Source organism: Marmota flaviventris, chromosome 16 (assembly GCF_047511675.1).
Source record: "Marmota flaviventris isolate mMarFla1 chromosome 16, mMarFla1.hap1, whole genome shotgun sequence".
In the NCBI taxonomy this organism is placed as follows: Eukaryota; Metazoa; Chordata; class Mammalia; order Rodentia; family Sciuridae; genus Marmota; species Marmota flaviventris.
In genome coordinates, this window is record NC_092513.1 from 55700047 (window position 1) to 55719770 (window position 19724).

The window sequence follows — 19724 nt, forward strand, 5'->3', positions numbered from 1 at the left end:
TTACTGAGAAATCACTAGCAACCATTACTGTTCAGAATTTCAACCATTTATTATCCATTATGTATCCATTATTACTCTACAGTCCCACTGTTTGTCATATGTTATTAGTATAATGGTCTCATAATGGGCTCTGATTCCTTGACACTGTTAAAGCTCTACCATGATTCACTATGTCAATATTTCAGGGAAGAAAGCATTATATACAAGGAAATAATACCCAATTTGCATTATTCAAATATTATATAATTCTCAGCCATGCTTATAATAAGCATGCTGTTTATTAAAGGTATATTAGAAGCACAGAAGCACCAATTAACTCAGCTTCCTATATGGTTTATAAATAGCTACTCTCTTGTGAAGGAATATGTTGAAGGCTTCTAGTTAATGCCAGGAGCTAATGCACATTTGTTTTACATAAAGATGAGTAATAAAAAATCCTTAATAAATAGTAACTCACTGCCAGTAACCAATCTCTCAGTACACTTTTATTTTCAACTCACATTCATTCCTCCCTTCATTCATTTTGCAAATGTGCTTGAGCACCTGTGAAATACCAGGTCCTGTTCTGTAGATATTGGAGACCAAAACTACTTGAGGAATCCAGAGAGACAAAGTGACCCTGCCACTAACTCACATTCTAGTGGTAAAACAGACTTTAAAGAGCTGAAAAAAAATATATATATCTATATATAATGTCAGATAACCCTAAGTACAATAACAAAAATCAAATTAGTAAGACAGTGAATTGTTTTAGATAGGAGCACAAAAAGTTCTCCCATTGCAATAACAAGAAACTCAGACATAAATGGAAAGGCCAATGTGGCCATGGGAATATCGTTAATTTAAATTTCTTCTACTTACCAGTGAAATGGAGCAAGAAAATGAGAGAATGAGAAAGCTGTGAGGAGAAAGACTATGTGAACTGGTCTTCGTGGAAAAGAAGAAAGTGAACTGAAGAGGAAAATGGAGCAGAATGACACGAATGGACTTAGGGTTCCCTTGGACATTAGTGAAGATAAATTTGAAGAATTTAATCATGATTTGCTTTTCTAAAGGACTGAACTTGGGCTCACTCATAAATCTGTAACCATAAGACTACATGAAAATGGGCAAATATAACAGTCACAATGAAGAGAAGAATTACAGAGAGGCACTCAAAGCAGAATGAAGAGACACCCCCTCATAAAGAGGAAGACACAGCCAGTTTTGCATCACTGTGCTGCACAGGACAATGGTATCTGCTTTGCTGAAGATTCTTTATCCACACCTCTCAAGCACCTTTTGAAGGACCCCACAAGTATCTCCCATAACTTTTATTTACAAAGATGGTACATGTTTTAGACTTCACTGTCTGTTTCCAAATCTTCTTCCATATAAAATGGAGCCAACTTCCTTGTTTTAGTGAACACATATCAACTGACCTCACTGAGTAAGACTTTGCAAAAAGAACATAAAAAAGAAATACTTCTAAGGGAAAGAGAAGGGTAACTGCATGGAAATGGAAGGAGACCCTCATTGTTATACAAAATTACATACAAGAGGAAGTGAGGGGAAAGGGAAAAAAAAACAAGGGGGAGAAATGAATTACAGTAGATGGGGTAGAGAGAGAAGATGGGAGGGGAGGGGAAAGGAGGGGGTATAGTAGAGGATAGGAAAGGCAGCAGAATACTACACTAGTATGGCAATATGTAAAACAATGGATGTGTAACCGATGTGATTCTGCAATCTGTATACAGGGCAAAAATGGGAGCTCATAACCCACTTGAATCAAATGTGTGAAATATGATATGTCAAGAACTATGTAATGTTTTGAACAACCAATAATAAAAAAAAGAAAAGAAAAGAAATACTTCTATTACCTGGCTTCTATCATACATGTCCCCCACCCTACCCCTATGTCACAGTTCAGTGATCCAAAATCAAGATGCAACTTACAACTTTGCCAACTGCCAACTATAGAAGTCAGCTATGAAACAATCATCACTGCCAACATGGGTGTTCAATATAGCCAATTCTTGAAGAAGGGATCCTGACATCTTCAAAAGCAGAAGAGAGGCTGTGACCCATTCACGCAGTTGAGAATGACTCAAGTATCACCATCAACTTAAAAGAAAAATTGTTAAAAACCAAGTCAAGAGTCTTGATATTTTTCTATTTTTCTCTCAATTTTATGATTGTTTCTAAATGTGATAAAGTATGGAATAAGACAGGCTGAAGAAGGATATCAAGACCAAATTATGCATGGCCTCACAGAGCACATTAAAAAGCCATTTCTTGTTTACAAAAAGCAATGAGAAGAAACCCAAGGGCATAGGCAAGGAAGTCATGTGACTCCCCCACATTTAAGATTACTTTGGTATCTTTGTGAAGGGGTCTTGAATGGATCCCTCCAGAAGGAATTGTGGTTGTACACATGAAAGACACTGTTGGCTTTCAGTAGGGTAGCAGGCATGGAGATGGACAGAGTATAAAGGTAGGAGTGTATTATCTAAAGTTAGAAGCATTACAGTGTGGTGGCTGAGTCTGTTTGGTGGTTCTGAGATGCATAGATGTTAAGAATGAATCCCAGGTTTCTGGTTTGGGCAACTTGGCTAGTAAGCCTGCCATTTACTAAACTGAGTATGCCTAGGGTTTGGGTATGTGCAAAGAGGATTTCAGTCCAGGACATTTTAACATAAGACATACAAAAGATGCCAAGCTACAGTAACCTACTATATGACCATGGACTCCGAGAGAGGTCATGGAACACAATACAGACTTGACAGTTATTTGCAAATATAAAGTATTGAAAAACAAGGGAAAAAATGGATGGCTTCACTTAGGGAGAGACAATCAAGCAAAATTCTTAGCTCAGGCACACATTAAAATTACCCAGGGGAGTTTTACAAAGTGTTTATGCTTGTTGGACAATGTAACTATGCAATTAGGCTTGAGATTTACCAGGATAGAGAGAAAACATAAAGATCAAGATCAAGGTGTTGGGCAGTGCCAGTGTGTAGAAGTTAAGTAGAAGACAAGACTAAAAGGGAGCAAAGAGGTAACAGAAAACAGGTAAACACGATTGCATAGAACCTACAGTCACAAGTACCACTACTGAAAAAGGGGACAGGCAGGGAAACACTGATGGAGGTGGACAGCTGACTCCTCCCCTTATCATTATATCAGAAAACCAAAGACTGCACATCAAGCTTTGCAGTCCTCTGACATAAACCTTCATACTGAAAACAAAATTAGGAACATTCATTTCAAGTTTATCAGTGAACTTCACTTTCTTAAATAGCCTTGTAGGTAGGAGGGCTCCCCAGAGAACCACCAAGATCCTGGTGTCTACTGAATCCACAGCCCAAAGTAGCCACTCATACCTGACTCAATGTGGAGAGCAGTGAATACCTATTACCCTTTCTTAGTACACGTGGAGAAGGGTATTAAAAATCAGGGCAGCCAGATGTAATGGTGCATGCCTGTAATCCCACTGGCTCTGGAAGCTGAAGCAGGAAAATCACAAGTTCAAAGCCAGCCTCAGCAACTTAGAGAGACTCTAAATAATTTAGTGAGACCCTGTCTCTCTCTCTCTCTCTCTCTCTCTCTCTCTCTCTCTCTCTCTCTATATATATATATATATATAAATATATATAATATATAATTATATATTATATAATATATATATTTATATATAAATAATATATAATTATATAATATACATTATTATATAATTATATAATATACATTATTATATAATTATATAATATATAATATAATATATTATATATTATATAATTATATATATATTGAGACAGGGTCTCAATATATATATATTTATATATATAATATAATATATATTATATTATATAATTATATAATTATATATATATATATATATAAACAAAAAGCTAGAGATGTGGCTCAGTGGTTAAGCAACCCTGGGTTCAATCCCTGGTATCAAAAAGAAAAACAAACCAGAGCAGACATCAGCAAGGCTACCTGTCTAGCAGCAAATGAGTACACCCAACTTCAGTATCCAGACAGACTGGGTGAGGTCTGGTCAAAATGCAGATGTGGATTCAGAAGATCAGGGATGAGCCATTTCTATTTTTTTTTCTTTGTTCTTTTTAGATATATGTGACAGAAGAGCCTATTCTGACATATAATAAATACATGGAATATAATGTATTCTAATTAGCATCCCAGTCTTCTCGTTATATACAGTGTGGAGTTTCACTGGTGATGTATTCATATATGAACATAGGAAAGTTATGTCTGATTTATTCTACTCTTTCCCATTTCTACCCACCCCACGCTTCCATTCATTCCCTCTTGTCTAATCCTCTGACAACTATTCTTTCCCTCCCCTGCTTATTGTGTGTTAGCATCCACATGTCAGAGAGAACATTCAACCCTTGGTTTTGGGAGACTGTCTTCTTTCACTTAGCATGACAGTCTCAAGATCCATCCATTTACCAGTAAATGTTATAAAGTCATTATTTTCATATGGCTGAATAATATTCCATTGTGTATATATGCCAAATTTTCTTCATCCATTCCTCTGTTAATGGCACCTAGGTTGGTTTCATAGCTTAGCTATTGTGAATTTAGCTGCTATAAACATTGATGTGGCTGTGTCTCTACAGTATGCTGGTTTTAAGTCCTTTGGATATATGCTGAGGAGTGGGATAACTGTGTCAAATGGTGGTTCCATTCCAAGTTTTCTAGGGAATCTCCATACTGCTTTCCATGTGGTTGCACCAATTTGCAGTCCCACCAGCAATGTATGAGAGAACTTTTTTCCCCACATCCTCACCCACATTTACTTTTACATGTATTATTGATAATTTCCATTCTCACAGGAGTGAGATGTAATCTCAGTATAGTTTTAATTTGAATTTCTCTAATTGCTAGATATGTTAAATATACTTTCACATATTTGTTGATCATTCACATTTCTTCTTATGTGTAGTGCCTGTTCAGTTCCTTTGCCCATTTATTAATTTTTTTTTTGGTGTTAAGTTTTTTGAGTTCTTTATATATCCTGGAGATTAATGCTCTATCTGAGGTAAAAAGATTTTCTCCCATTCTGTAGGCTCTCTCTTCATGCTCTTGATTGATTGTTCCTTTGCTGTGAAGAAGCTTTTAGTTTGATACCATCCCACTTATTGATTCTTGGTTTTACTTCCTGTACTTTAATGGTTTTGTTGAGGAAATAAGTTCCTAAGCCAACATGATGGAATGTTTCTTGGGCCTACATTTTCTTCTAGTAGGCACAAAGTCTATGGTCTAATACCTAGGTCCTTGATCCACTTTGAATTGAGAGTTTCATGCAGGATGAAAAGGGTTATATTTCATTCTGCTACATATTGATTTCTAGTTTCCCACCATCATTTATTGAAGAGGCTATCTTTTCTCAAATGTATGTTTTTGGTACCTGTGTTTAGTATGAGATAACTTTATTTATGTAGGTTTGTCTCTGTGTCTTCTATTCTGTACCATTGGTCTCATGTCTGTTTTGGTGACAATAGCATGCTGTTTTTGTTACTATAGCTCTATAGTATAATTTAACTTCTGGTATTGTGATGCCTTCTCCTTCATGTTTCTCACTGAAGATTGCTTTAGCTAATTCTGTGCCTCTTATTTGTCCAAATTAAGTTCATGAGTACTTTTTCTATTTCTACAAAGAACGTCATTGGAATTTTAATAGGAATTGCATTAAATCTATATAGTGCTTTTGGTAGTATGGACATTTTGACAATATTACATCTGCCTACCCAAGAACATGGGAGACGTTTCCATCTTCTAAGGTCTTCTTTATTTCTTTCTTTAGTATTCTGTAGTTTTCACTGTAGAGTTTTTCATATCTTTTGTTAGATCGATTCCCAAGTATTTGTTTTTAGGCTATTATGAATGGGATAGTTAATTTCACTATCGGCTGATTCATCATTGGTTTATAGGAATGCAATTGATCTATAGATGTTAATTTATACTCTGCTACTTTGCTGAATTAGTTTGAGTTCTACAGGTTTTCCGGTGAAGTTTTCTGGGTGGTCTAAATATAGATCATGTTGTTGGAATTTCTAAAAATCCCTCAGGGATTCAGGTGCCATATTCTGTTTATCTTGAAGAGGAAGTTCTCACCTGTGGGAGACCCTTGGAATGCTACATCCAGTTTTGGAATGAAGACTGGACTACCAACATGCCCACCCTGAAGCCTGAATGTGCAGTTCTTCCCTCTAAGACTATCTGCCTATTCTCTAGAGCTGTCTTCCTGCTCTGACTCTGCCTCAGGACTCTACTTTGATTTATTTCTTCTGTTTGGTTTAGTAATCCTGAGATATGGATTCATCTGCTGAGTTGATAGAAAAAGATATCAACAGACCCCCTTGGGTTTGGGGAAGACAGTCCTGTAGAGGTGATCTGGTACCAATGGTTTTCATATCAAGAGCTGGTTTTGCCAAAGCAGCAAGAACACATATCCTATCAAAGGGTTCCAGGGTTAGAGGTGCTGGTAGTGAGCCTCTAAGGAGTAGCTGTAGAAAAAGAAAACCTGCAGCAATTGCTTCAGTTAGGGACCCTCCACTTTTTCCCTTAGCTGCACCTCCATGGCTTCTACAGTCACAGCCATGCACCTACCCAGGATTTCTCTGGTCACAGGTTGAAATTAAGATCTGTGTCATCTAAGTTAAATTTACTTGTTTGAGGTGCTGCTTTCAATTTTTTAAAAAATTATATATATATATATATATATATATATATATATATATATATATATATATCTCCATACATGGACATAGGTACATATGTATGTATCCATACCTGCACATATAAACACACTAAACATATTAAATATAAAGTCTCCTTTGTCTCTGCATAATAGAAAATAAAAGCATTTGGTGTTTGGAAATGCAAATAAAACAAGGCATGTAATGCACTTTTTCTAAAAGAAGAATCACTGTTCTTGAAAAAGTCATCTGATCCCTAGCATCTCTCCTCACAAAGCCATGGTGCACATGCAATGACTTTGACAGCACTTGGGGGTTTGTGCTTCATACTACTGTACTGAACCAGGATTCTTTCTCATCTCCCCAGTCACAGTGTGAGGGCAGGTTCCAAGTCTTAATCTCATCCTTTGGGATCACAGTACCTGGAATGGTCTTCTACCTTAGGGGCACTCAGTGAACAAAAGCTGATAACTACACAATAGATGCCATCTATTCTAATTTTTATAGAATTATGTTAAATTTTACTGCAACTATTGCAGTAGGCAGAATCATGCCCTCCCAAAGATGTCCATGTCCTTTCCTGGCACCTGTGAACATGTTACTTTATATGGCAAGAGGAACTATGCAGGTGGGATTACCTTGTGGGCCCAGAGAAATCACAGCAGTTCTTATAAGAGGAAAGTTTGAAGGTGCCTGTGTACCTTGCTTTGATTATGGAGAATGGGGCCATAAGCCCAGGAATAAAGTGGCTTCTAGAAGCTGGAAAGGGCAAAGTAGGGGATTGCTCTCCACAGCTTCCCGAAGGAATTGGCCTCCTTACACTTTGATTCTAGCCCAGTGTGATTTCTGACCTAGATAAATGAATGATATATATGAGTTACGTAAAGTTAGTAAACTTATGTTAATTTGTTAAAGTTGCAACAGGAACGTAATACAGCTACATCTTGGAAATAAATTAATCATCTACTCCCTTTTGAAGTATAATCTCCTTTCCCTGAGTCTATCACCCTTTCTTATATTACAGGGAGTGACATTGACTTTGGAACAAAGTAGGAAATGTGTTCACCATCTTGCCTAGCCAGTCTGTCCTGGGGTGTGTTTTTTTACTTATTTATTTTTAGAAAATATTCTTCCAGTGGTAAAAACAGAGTGACTATAAAGCAGGATGTGAGAAAAGGAGATGATGTTCAGCATAATTTGCTAAGTATCAGTATTAGTAAGGGCACTTGGAATGTCAAAACTGCAGCTGTTCCTAACAGTGTGCTTCTGCTTAGGAAACAGCAGAGAAGGCAGAGTACGTTTCCTCTGAAGTTAAGATAAAGTTCATAGACTGTTCTGAAGGAATAGAGGGAGTCCACACTGCATCTTGTGATTGAAGGACTTGTAGATAAAAGGATTCATTATTATAGCAGTTCAGGGGTCCACACTTACTGAGCAAATATACAGCTTTGAATAAAATAACAAGAGTATGCAGAATGGAGTGTCTATTTTATTAACTTATGAGTTGTTAGTGTAAAATGAGGTCCTTGCTCAAAGGCCCATTAACCCCTGATGCATGAATAAATCCAGTACTTGTATATGTGTGCATGTGCACTTCACAGCAGAACAATCTGTAGCAGATCTCAGACACTCAAAAAAAATCATACTCCTAAAAGAAGGATTAAGAACAACTAGTGCTGTAACACCATCATCTTTTATTTAAGAAGTTTCTATACATTGTTCTGCATAGAAAACTGAACGATTCTATTTCTATTCTATCTATCTCATGACTAAACTGACACCTGAAGCCAAATAATCACATGTCAAGCTCTCATTATATCTGCAGGTCAGGCTGGTAGGGGGAATCAGGCTGAAGATGGGCCAGAGAGTTCCAGGATGAGCTCGTGGATTCATCCTCACAATAGTCCTGCACTCTGTGCTGGCAAGCCTTTGTTTCTCTTCCAGACAGATTGATTTTAAAAGGAATGAGAAAGTTAAGTCTCTACTTACAGTTCTTGGGAAATACAACTCTTGTGGCAGGTGAGTTCACTGTATGAGACACTATATGACACTTGGGGGGCATTCATACACTCTTAAGATAAGAGATGATGTTGTTACAACACACTAGTTGTTTTTAACCCTTCTCTTAGGAGTACATATTTCTTGGAGTGTCTAACCAAGTGGCAATCAATTGATACTAGGAAAATTGACACTAGTGGCAATCAAATGATACTAGATTACATGGTGGGTTTCATCTCTTATACCTCTTTTTAATCAATATCTAGATTTTATATAAAACTAAAATGAAAATTAAATATTGATGTGGTTGTTTAAAAATATTATAAATGTAATACAAGGATACAAAACTATACTATAACTAAACTATACCTATAGTATATACCTATACTATAGGTAGTAAATACATGAAGCTTATAGTCTAATCAATATAGTATCAGTTAAGATAAGCATTGACAAGATTATAGTCCACAAGCAATAGTTGCTTTGTGTTACACATGCTAAAAATGGTTTTTATGTTTTTAGATGGTTGAGAGAAAAATCATAAGAGTGTTTTATGACATGTGGACAATGGTGTGAAATTCAAATTTGAGGGTTATACATTCCTTCACATATTTTCTCTGGCTGCTTCTGTGATAAACAGCAGGTGACCGGTTGCTGCAAAGACCATATGACCACAATCCTGAAACAGCTACTATCTGGCCCTTTACTTGGAAGGAGCGGTAGCTCAGGCCACCTGGTTCCCATCTGGCTCTAAACTTATATGCAGCACGGCCCTGTTACTTAGGCTCTCTGTGCCTGATTTATCGCCTCTGTCTACCTTATAGGGTCATTTCTAGGATTATGAGAGCAGGGAAACATACAGAAGATAAACAGCATCTCAGGGCATTCCCATCCTGTATTGGCCATCATTAGTATTACTGCTGTGCCACTTGCCATAACTGCAATTACTATAATGCACTTCTACTATCTCAACTCTCCTGGAAATTACGGTTAACACTAATTTATGGTTTCACCAAGTCTAAAAATTATCTTTTCATTAACTGGTCATCGTACTTTGGAAAATTGTCCCAGTCTCCTCAAATGAAGACAGCCATCAATCATTGTGACATAATAATGGACATTGATTATAAGTTTAGTTCAAAAGACAGTTATTTTTAATGTTAGTATCTTGTCTTATCCTCATATTTCAAAACGCATTTTCAAAAATGCATCCGAGTTAGAAACTTTGGCAAGTGAGATAATCTAATCCACAACCTGCTCCCTTCTTGACAGATAGTTAAAGGAGGACTCACAGGATCAGGTGACTTCTCAAAGCACAGGCAACCCTTAATTATAGTGAACATTGTTGACTATAATTTGGACTTTTTCTTTGCATTAATCCACCTGCAGGTTTTGTTTTTTCAAACAATAGTTTTTCAAGTTACTGGTCTGACCTAAAAGCTAAAATAATTTTTAGTCATGTAAGTGGACATCTTACCATGACAATTTCTCTGGGTCATTATGCACTCATTTCATTTAGAAATGTCACAAATACATTCAGTTAATGCATTAAATATGAAAATACTTGCTGAAGAGACTCAATTTATTAATGATTCAGGAGAAGTTCCTAAAGCATCTATTTGGTATTCATTTATAATTCATTTCACAGCTTAGCTTCAGTTCCCACAGGGCAAATATTTATCAAATACTACTCTGTTTTAATTCTTCCCTTTACATTTTTTGTGGAATATTTTTTGCCCCTAATAATGGCTAAACTTCCTAAAAGCACCCATCCATCCATCTATTGTAATTTAACATGCATTTCCTGATAAGATGACAGTAATGGATTTTCATATATAACAAAGTACATTGTGCAGCCAAACAAAAGAATAATTATTAGACATAATAGATGGCTATAAATTGAACAAGATACACCAGGCACATCATAAATATTTATTAGAGAGTAAATATGGTAATTAATAAACAGCAATCAACACAAAGGGGGCATGGCATCTTAATACCCGGCCAAGGGAAAAAAAAAAAAAAAGACCTTCACAACCTCCTACCAGTGGACCACATATGACCAAATAAATGTGTTCAATATGAAAAACAGACTATCTGGCCCGACAAGTAAAGTGGATTTATGATATCAAGAGAGTTGAATATCTTGAATCGAGCTGCCCAAATGTCCCCTCCCTGAAGCATTGCTAGCTCATGATCTCCAATTCTAACAGCTTATCATAGCTACGGGTAAGTGTTGAAATGTAGAGAACATTGACATTGTATTTAGATGTATCTAACCTAGGTCAAATAAGTTCTCCATGTTAACTGGATAGCAGAGATGATATCTTATTAAAATCTCTGCTGTAAAGAAGATGTGATAAATAACATACTCAGCCAAGTACCTGGAACAAAGTACACATTCAATAATGGGGTGTTCTTCTCTACTAGCACTGCTTTTATTACTTCTGTATTCACTACTATTACTACATCTACTGCTGCAAGCACTGAGCAACAGTTACTTCATCCCACTTCTCCTGGCCATGATAATATTAATGGTACATATAAAAATAATAATCTACGCTTCGGGACCTAAAGAACTTAAGACACACTAGGATGGGTTAAAATATGTAACTAAAATGATAAAAAAGAAATAACAAGGGTTCTTAAAGATGTGAATAGACTGGAATCCTCAAGTACTGCCTGTGGGAATGTAAAATGATGCAGCCACTTCAGAAAACATAGTGGAAGTTTCTCGGAATGCCAAACATAGAGCTACCCTATGATCCTGCATTTCCACTCCTATGAATATACCCAAGAGACATAAAAGTACATGTCCACAGATGCTCATAGGAGCTTTATTCAAGATAGCACAAAGTAGAAATAACAAATATCAACTGACGAGTGGAGAAATAAAATATGGAATTGCGACACAAGGGAATATTATTTGGAAATAAAATGGAATGAAGAACAAATGAAGTACATAAAGTTTATCCATGTGGATAAACCTTGAAAACAATATGTCAAATGAAAGAAGGCATCACAAAAGTCACACATTATAGGATTCTATGTTTATGAAATGCCCAAGGACAGGCAGATCCACTAATCTGTGATTACCAGGAGCTTGGGCAGAAGAAGGGAATAGTAGAATGAGTAGTGACCACTAAGGGGAGCATGGTTTTGTTTTGGGGGTGATGAAAATGTTCTAAGCTTAGTAGTAATGGTTGTACAGCTATGGAATATAATCAATAGTTAAATTTTATGATGTGTAAACGCTACCTCAAAAAAACTATTATAAAAATGAAACTAACAAAGCACATAAGGGCAGCTACATACTTGCAGAGTGAACTGGCTGCACTCTGCCAGGGAATGCCAGGAGTGCCCAGGTACCTCCAGACAGGACAGGCAGTGTGAGCTTAGGCACAGACGACAAAGCATACTGGGATCACGGGTGGTCTCCACTCTCCATTCCACACATCTGCTCTCCCCTTCTAAAGGGAGTTATTTAGCATAAAAAATAGAACATTACAAGTAAGAAGAAAAGAATTTAAAATATTAAGAAAAATTAGAACATAAGAGTAGAACATAATAAAATTAGAACATAAGAGTAATTAGAACATAAAAATAAGAACATAAGTGGTTTCCACTTTCCATCCCACAACATCTGCTCTCTCTTTCTAAAGGGACTTATTTAGCATAAATAAAAATTAGAACATATGAGTAAGGAATAGAAAGGTTATAAGCTCTAGAGATGAAAACCTCTATTTGAAAGCTGGGGTGTCAAACCCTGGTCCCATAAGATAGCAGCCTGGGACCAGTAATTTGGCCTCTCTGGGCTTTCGTTTCTTCCTTCATAAAGTGGGTATAACCACAGGACTTTCTCTCACATGGTTGTGCTGAGAGGACATGCAGGGTGCTCAGAACAGTGTCTGATATGCACAAAGAGCCATCATCCTGATTATTGTCTGACTGTTGTGGTCTCTTTAGGATAGTCTGACTCCTCGCAGTCAAAGGTGAGCAGCACCATCACAGAGGGTCATGTTCAGGTTCCCCAGGAAACTCCAGTCGAACCCTGTCCTCTTCACCCAGGAGCGTGGGCTTATCTCCTATGAGGCCCCTTTAATAACACAATTGTACACACAGCCTGGCGAGCAGCACGGGATATTCACAGGCACACTGAATTCACACTGAACACAACAGCTACCACCAAAGCACCTGTAGAATCACGAACATTCCCAGGAATCTTACATATGACACCTCACTGAATTTTCACAACATGCCTATGAGTTGGATACTATTAATCCATCAAACTACAGACAAGAAAAGTTGAAGTACATTGAGTAACTCCATCAAGTTAATCTCATGGTTAAGTAAAATTCAAAGCTAGGAGTCCAACCCAGATCTGTCCAATCCAGGGGCACTTCCCAGTCCATTTTGTTGAATTGGATTTCCAAAAGAAGAGTAATTAAGATAGGAATTAAGAAAAAGGGAAAGTGGTTTATTACCAACACACAGTTTATCTATGTTCGAATAATTGTCCAAATGCCAAAGTACATTTGATTCATCCACTTCTTTACTCACACATCCCTTCATTCATTATCCAAATATTAAACAGTCTTTGATGAATATTGATTTTAGAAAATTACAGAATGATTCCCAAGTGTTTTTTTTTTTTTTGAGGCTATTATGAATGGCATAGTTTTCCTAATTTTTCTTGCAATGGATTCATCACTGATGTAGAGAAATGCATTTTTATGGGTACTAATTTTATATCCTGTTACTTTGCTGAATTCATTTACTAACTAGCTCTAGAAGTTTTCAGATGGAGTTTTTTGGATCTTCTAAATAGAGAATCATGTCATCAACAAAGAGTGATAGTTTGGATTTCTTTTCCTATTTGTATTCCTTTAATTTCTTCTGTCTGTCTGATTGCTCTGGCTAGATTTTCAAAGACTATGTTGAAAATAAGTAGTGAAAGAGGGCATCTCTGTCTTCTTCCAGTTTTTAGGGGGAATGCTTTCAATTTTTCTCCATAAGTAGATGCTAATCCATAATGGAGTGGGGAGAGAATGAAAGTACTCTAGATAGTGCAGAGGGGAGTAAGGGAGGGGAAAGGAGGAGACGTGGAGATGGGAAGGACGGTGGAATGAGACGGACATTTTAACCCTATATTTATGTATGATTACACTACCAGTGTGACTTTGCACCACGTTCAGCCAGAGGAAGGAGAAGTTGTGCTCCATTTGTATATAATGTTCCAAAATGCATTCTACTGTCATGTATAACTAATTAGAACAAATTCTTTAAAAAAAGAGAAACAGTAAAGAAAGAAAGAAAATTACAGAATGATGTGTTCAACACATTGAGGAATAGAGCATTATGCTGGGCAAAAAGGACTTCAGAAAGCTCCAAATGCTTTCTCAACTATCAAAGAAAGCCTCATTTACTACACCTCAACCTCCTTACATAAGAATTCAGAGAACAAACTGATGCTCACCTTCGAAGCCCTATTTCCCTAGGAACTAATAATTGGAATTTTAAGCTATCACCTGGCTCTTCTTTAAGTTCCCAAGATGCCCAACCCTTAGGTAGCCTTCTCCCTTCTAGCTCATGAAGCAAGACAAGTGTTTTCCCAACCTTGGGACTGCCCAACAGAGGGTGAGGGGGATGGTCAGCAGAGGGTCTGTGGCAGGATCTGCAGAAATGGGCTGCAGGAGCAGGACTGTGTGTGCCAGGCCTCAAGCAGACCACAAGCCCAAGATATTGATGGCCACTGCAAGGCAGATCTAAGTCCGGCACACTGCATGCTAAGTAGAAAAAAAATCTGTAAGGCACCATTTCACAGGGTAGAGAGCGCCACTTGTAAAACTGTGTCTTAATTTAGCCCTAAAATCCTACAGGAATTTCTGATTTTCCCACACCGCAGAGATAACTATTAAGGTTCTGGTTCTTTCAGAGGTGCCAGATACCTTTCAACTCTTTTTCTTCCAATAAAGAACAATGCAGTTACCATGAAGAAAAAGAATAAGAAAAAGATACATGAACTATTTCTTTGGAAGGATCAGCTAACTGCTTAAGAGAATTTAGAAAAGCAAAGCTGAGATGGTATATAAGGATGATAAGACATTCACTTTTGGAGCTAAAGTTTCTTCAAATGATATTTTAAGGTAACATATTAATCCAATTTGTTCACATACTAAACTGATGACAAATTATCCATTGGATTCTACAGCGTGTATCTTATGAATAATAAGAAAATTTTCAGTCAATTACACATCAAGGTAAAATTTAATGTGCTGTTAAAATTGAGCTTTACCTAGAAAGGCAATAATGTTTAAATGAAAGCTAATGACAAAATGTGATTGAATTTACAAGGCAATTATCATATCCAAAGTTATTTCCAAAGTATTTACCATAAAAGTAAACAATAAAAAAACACAAATTATTAAGATCATAAGCAATATGATTAACATTAAATTTAAAATATTAATAATAAGGTAGTATGGAAGAAAATATATCTATAATTCCTGAATATAATTATTATTTTCACTTGTTAGAAGAATAAAGGACATTGCCCATTTGTGCTATTGATAGGCATGTACCTCTAAACCTTGGCCAAAATGTGTGTACTGATTATATAGTATAAAATGAATTAATATTGTTTTCAAATTAGGATATAATAAATAAAATTTCTTTTATATCAAAATGTACATCAAACAAATACATATTTTAATATAATACATATTAAAATTAGTTGACTTCAATCTTTTTGTCATTATGAAAATAAACTGTGTACAGGTAGAAAATTGTTTTTGAACTGTCATATGCTGTTCATATGATTTAATTCATAAAGATTTAATGAATTCCACAGATGCTTTCAGTTCTCTGTATAAAAAAGATGAAAAGATTTCATTTTATGAAAATTTCATTTTGAAAATGTGTATATTTAAAATGTCATCAATATGGACAGTATAGAAATCTATTAATCAAATCTTTAATTCAAAAATATAACTTCTTCTTTTAGCTAGGATGATTAAAGTGTTTTTAAATTGTATTTAATTTCACAAAGAAAAGAAGAAAAGAAAGATAATTATTTCAAGGTGTTTCATAACAATTTCAAGAAAAATCAAGTAATGCCAACAAAATGATTAAAAAAAAAAAAAAAAAGAACACCTGACAGTGAAAATCTAAACAGCAAATCCAAACAGAAATGTACTAGAATTCCTTTCCAAGTCAGTGAAGTCTTATCTATAGATTTCCCACTTTACATACAGACAAGCTAGACATTTTTCCACTCAAAGACATGTGAATGGATAGGAAGCTATACACAGGTTTATTTTCCTCCTGCACTAAAAAATCAGAGCCTCTGCAGGTATCCTCCTGCAGGTTACACTGCCTCCTGTGTTAGTCCCAGTCACATCCTGGCCACAGTCAATCTTCCATATCAGATCCAGAAGGTTTTTCTCCCCAGAAAACTATCATGCAGGAGAATTAAAAACTGAGGAAGGGGAAAACAGAAAGCACATGAAAAAAGGACCAAAATAACATAATAATTTAAAATGTGCACCTTTACTCTTTGGTCATCAACTTCTATAATTGTTGCAACACGAATTAACCGGGGGTTTCGTTTATCCACAACTTCTAGTTTCATATTTGGCAAAAAACCATGAGGCAACCTCTGAAAAAAATACAAGTGTAACAAGTTGTGGAAAATTCAGCAATTCAGATTTTCTATTAATTTTGAATACAATACTTCAGTTTTAACAAGCATATTTTTAATACAACTGGCATTTAGTTTACAGAACACATAGGATTTTTTGCATATTTTTTAACCAGAGTCACAAAGCCTGTGAGAGAATTTGGGGCCACTTTAAAGATAGCTAAAAGACAAAGACAGAATAAATTATAAATTCATTAATTTTCACAACAAAGTTCAAAACGATTTTTTTAAATTAGTGCATTATAATTACACATAATATTGGTGTTCATTCTGACGTAATTATGCAAACATGGAATATAATTCTCACCAATTTAGTTCCCAGTACTATCCTAACCCTCTCCTCCTCACATTCCCTGTTCCCTTTCCTCTATTCTACTGGTCTTCTTTCTATTTATTTGTAATATTTTTTAAATTAGTGCTTTATAGATATACATGAGGTGAAATTCACTGTAGTATTTTCACATATGTACATAGGATCATTTGGTCGATATCATTGCGCTGTTTCTCCCATTTCCTATCCCTCCTCCCTTTCCTCAAGCCCCTTCTAGATACTCTACTGATCTCTCCTCAGTTTTCATGTGATTCACAACTCTCCACCACCAGGTTTTTTTTCCCCCTCTTATTTTGGTCTAACATCTGCATAGGAAAGAAAAATTTGACTCTTGACCCTCTGAGTCTGGCTTATTTCACTTAGCATGATGTTCTCCTGGTCCATACATCTACCAACAAATGCCATAATTTCATTCTTCTTAATGGCTGAGTAAAACTCCATATGTATATATACCACACTTATTTTTTCATCTAGTGACAGGCACCTGAGCTGGTTCCATAACTTGGCTATTGTAAACTGTGCTGCTATAAACACTGATGTACCTGTATCACTATAGTGACTTTAGTTCCTTTGGATAAAACTGAGGTGTGGGATAGCTGGGTCATATAGTGGTTCCATTCTTAGACTTTGAAGGAATCTCCATATTGCTTTCCAAAGTGGTTATACTAATTTGCAGTTCCACCAAAAATGGATGAGTGTACCTTTTTCCGCACATCCTCACTACCATTTATTATTTGTATTTTTGAAAAATGATGCAATTCTGACTGGACTGGTATGAAATCTCAATATAGTTTTGATCTGAATTTCCCTGATTGCTAAGGATGTTGAACATTTCTTTCACATAATTTGTGGTCATTTGTATTTCTTCTTTATGAATTGTCTGTTGAGTTATGTTTTCCCATTATTGGGGATCTTTTTTAAATTTTTTAAATTGATTTTTTAAAAATAAATGACAGTATAATGCATTACAATTCTTATTACACATATACAACACAATTTTTCTTATCTCTGGTTGTATATAAAGTATATTCACACCAACTCATGTCTTCATACATGTACTTTGGATAATAACGATCATCACATTCCACCATCATTTCTAACCCCATGCCCCCTCCCTTCCCCTCCTACCCCTCTGCCCTATCTAGAGTTCGTCTAATCCTCCCATGCTCCCCCTCCCTATCCCACTATAAATCAGCCTCCTTATATCAGAGAAAACATTCGGCATTTATTTTTGGGGGGGATTGGCTCACTTCATTTAGCATTATCTTCTTATTTCCGCTTACATATCAGCTTATTTTCATCTTCTTTTCTGAAATTAGCCTTACACATAGATATTGCTGACTATTCTCCCTACCAAGTTTGGGACTATATGGCTAGAAGGTAAAATTATTTAATAAGCAATACAAAAAAACCATGATTCTTCATAAATCTAAATTTTAAAATATGCTTAGTTAAAAGCATATTTAATTTCAACTGTTAAATCTTTTAAATATACCATGATATAATTTTAAGCCATATCTATGTTTTTTGTCACTTCATATCATAACACTACAGAGTTGAACTTAGTTGAAGTTTCTTTCAAGTCTTTAAAATGCTAGAAACCAAGAGTTCATGGTGACAGACACACAGGCAATAAAGAAAACAGAAGGGGAAACGTACTGGGACATGCCAAATCATTCAAACTAAGGAATTTCAACAATCAAAATCAGAGTCACATTGGGCACAGTGGCACATGCTTGTAATCTCAGCAGCTCTGGAAGCTGAGGCAAGAGGATTCCAAGTTCACGGCCAGACCCTGCAACTTTGTAAGGCTGTAAGCAATTTAGTGAAACCCTGTCTCACAATTAAAAAAAAAAAATTAAAAGGGCTCAGTATGTGCCTCAGTGGTCAAGCACACCTAGGTTAAATCCTCTCCCCGACCCTGCAACAGAAATCAAAGTCACAAAACAAATCTGACAGTTTTGAGACATTAGTAGAAAGTTTTTCTTTGAATGCTATTACACATAAAAGTGTTCAATTGATTTTATTGGAAATGAAAGTGTACTGAACTCCTCAAATCTAGAATTGGCAATAAGAAAAAAACTTCTACTGATACATGATTAATAAATAGTTAAATTTTTCTCCAGTATCTGGTATGTTTTCAGCTTTTTCAGAAGCATATTTTCTTCCTAGAATGCATTATTACATCAATTAAATGGAATATACTGAGTATTATCAGGTCTCTGAAATTTTTTCTTGCCAAGGTCACTGTTCTGAACAACAAAGGTAATTAATTGTTTAGTATTACAGATGCCAAAGAGACATTCTTGAGCAGAATCCACAACAACCTTGTGAAAGACAGAGTCTGAAATTCGTCTTTTTAGTGAAATTTTTCCTTGTTTTCTTATACTTCTCCTGTTCAAGAAGTAAAACAAAGATTTGAAAGAAGACAAGACAGAAACTACCAGTACTTAGGTATTTTTGCTCTTTGAAATTCTGCAATTCATAAAACCTCTGTAGGACTTTAGCTATGGTTTCCCTAATCTTATTATACTTCACCATCAAATCTAGACTATTACGACCAATTTTTTTTAGATGAAAAAGCATTTTTGTTTTAACGCCTTTTAATACCTAGAAAACTCTAGGAAATGAAATCACATGAATAAACCCTACACATAAAATTCTGATTTAAGACAAGTTGAGGAGCCTGAAGCCCACAATTAGAATCAGAAAGGAACAATTTGAAAATCACTGATTTGGAACATAAATATTTCTGATTATACTATTTCTATCTATGTGTTTTCTTTTAAAAATTTATCTATACTTAGTTCAACCCTGGAAAAGTACCTTAAAATAAGTTTGAACTGTAAAAATCAGTATTCTAAAAAAATGCTAAAAGGAATGTTCCTCTCAAAAGTGGATAAAACTATGCACAAAGATGATGGTTCACCTACTTGATTATGGCCATTGCTATTCAAACAGTCCCTGAGAAAGGGACATGCAAGCT

At 35.7% G+C, this 19724-nt stretch overlaps 1 protein-coding gene across 1 annotated transcript in view; it reads right to left on the reverse strand.

Moving 5' to 3' along the window:
* Nucleotides 1-19724, reverse strand: part of L3mbtl4 (L3MBTL histone methyl-lysine binding protein 4) — a 464449-nt gene that overhangs the window by 225328 nt on the left and 219397 nt on the right. Inside the window, exon 12 of the mRNA XM_027942948.2 lies at nt 16255-16365. Within this exon, the coding sequence (XP_027798749.2) occupies nt 16255-16365 (111 nt within the window). The remainder of the gene's footprint in view (nt 1-16254; nt 16366-19724) is intronic.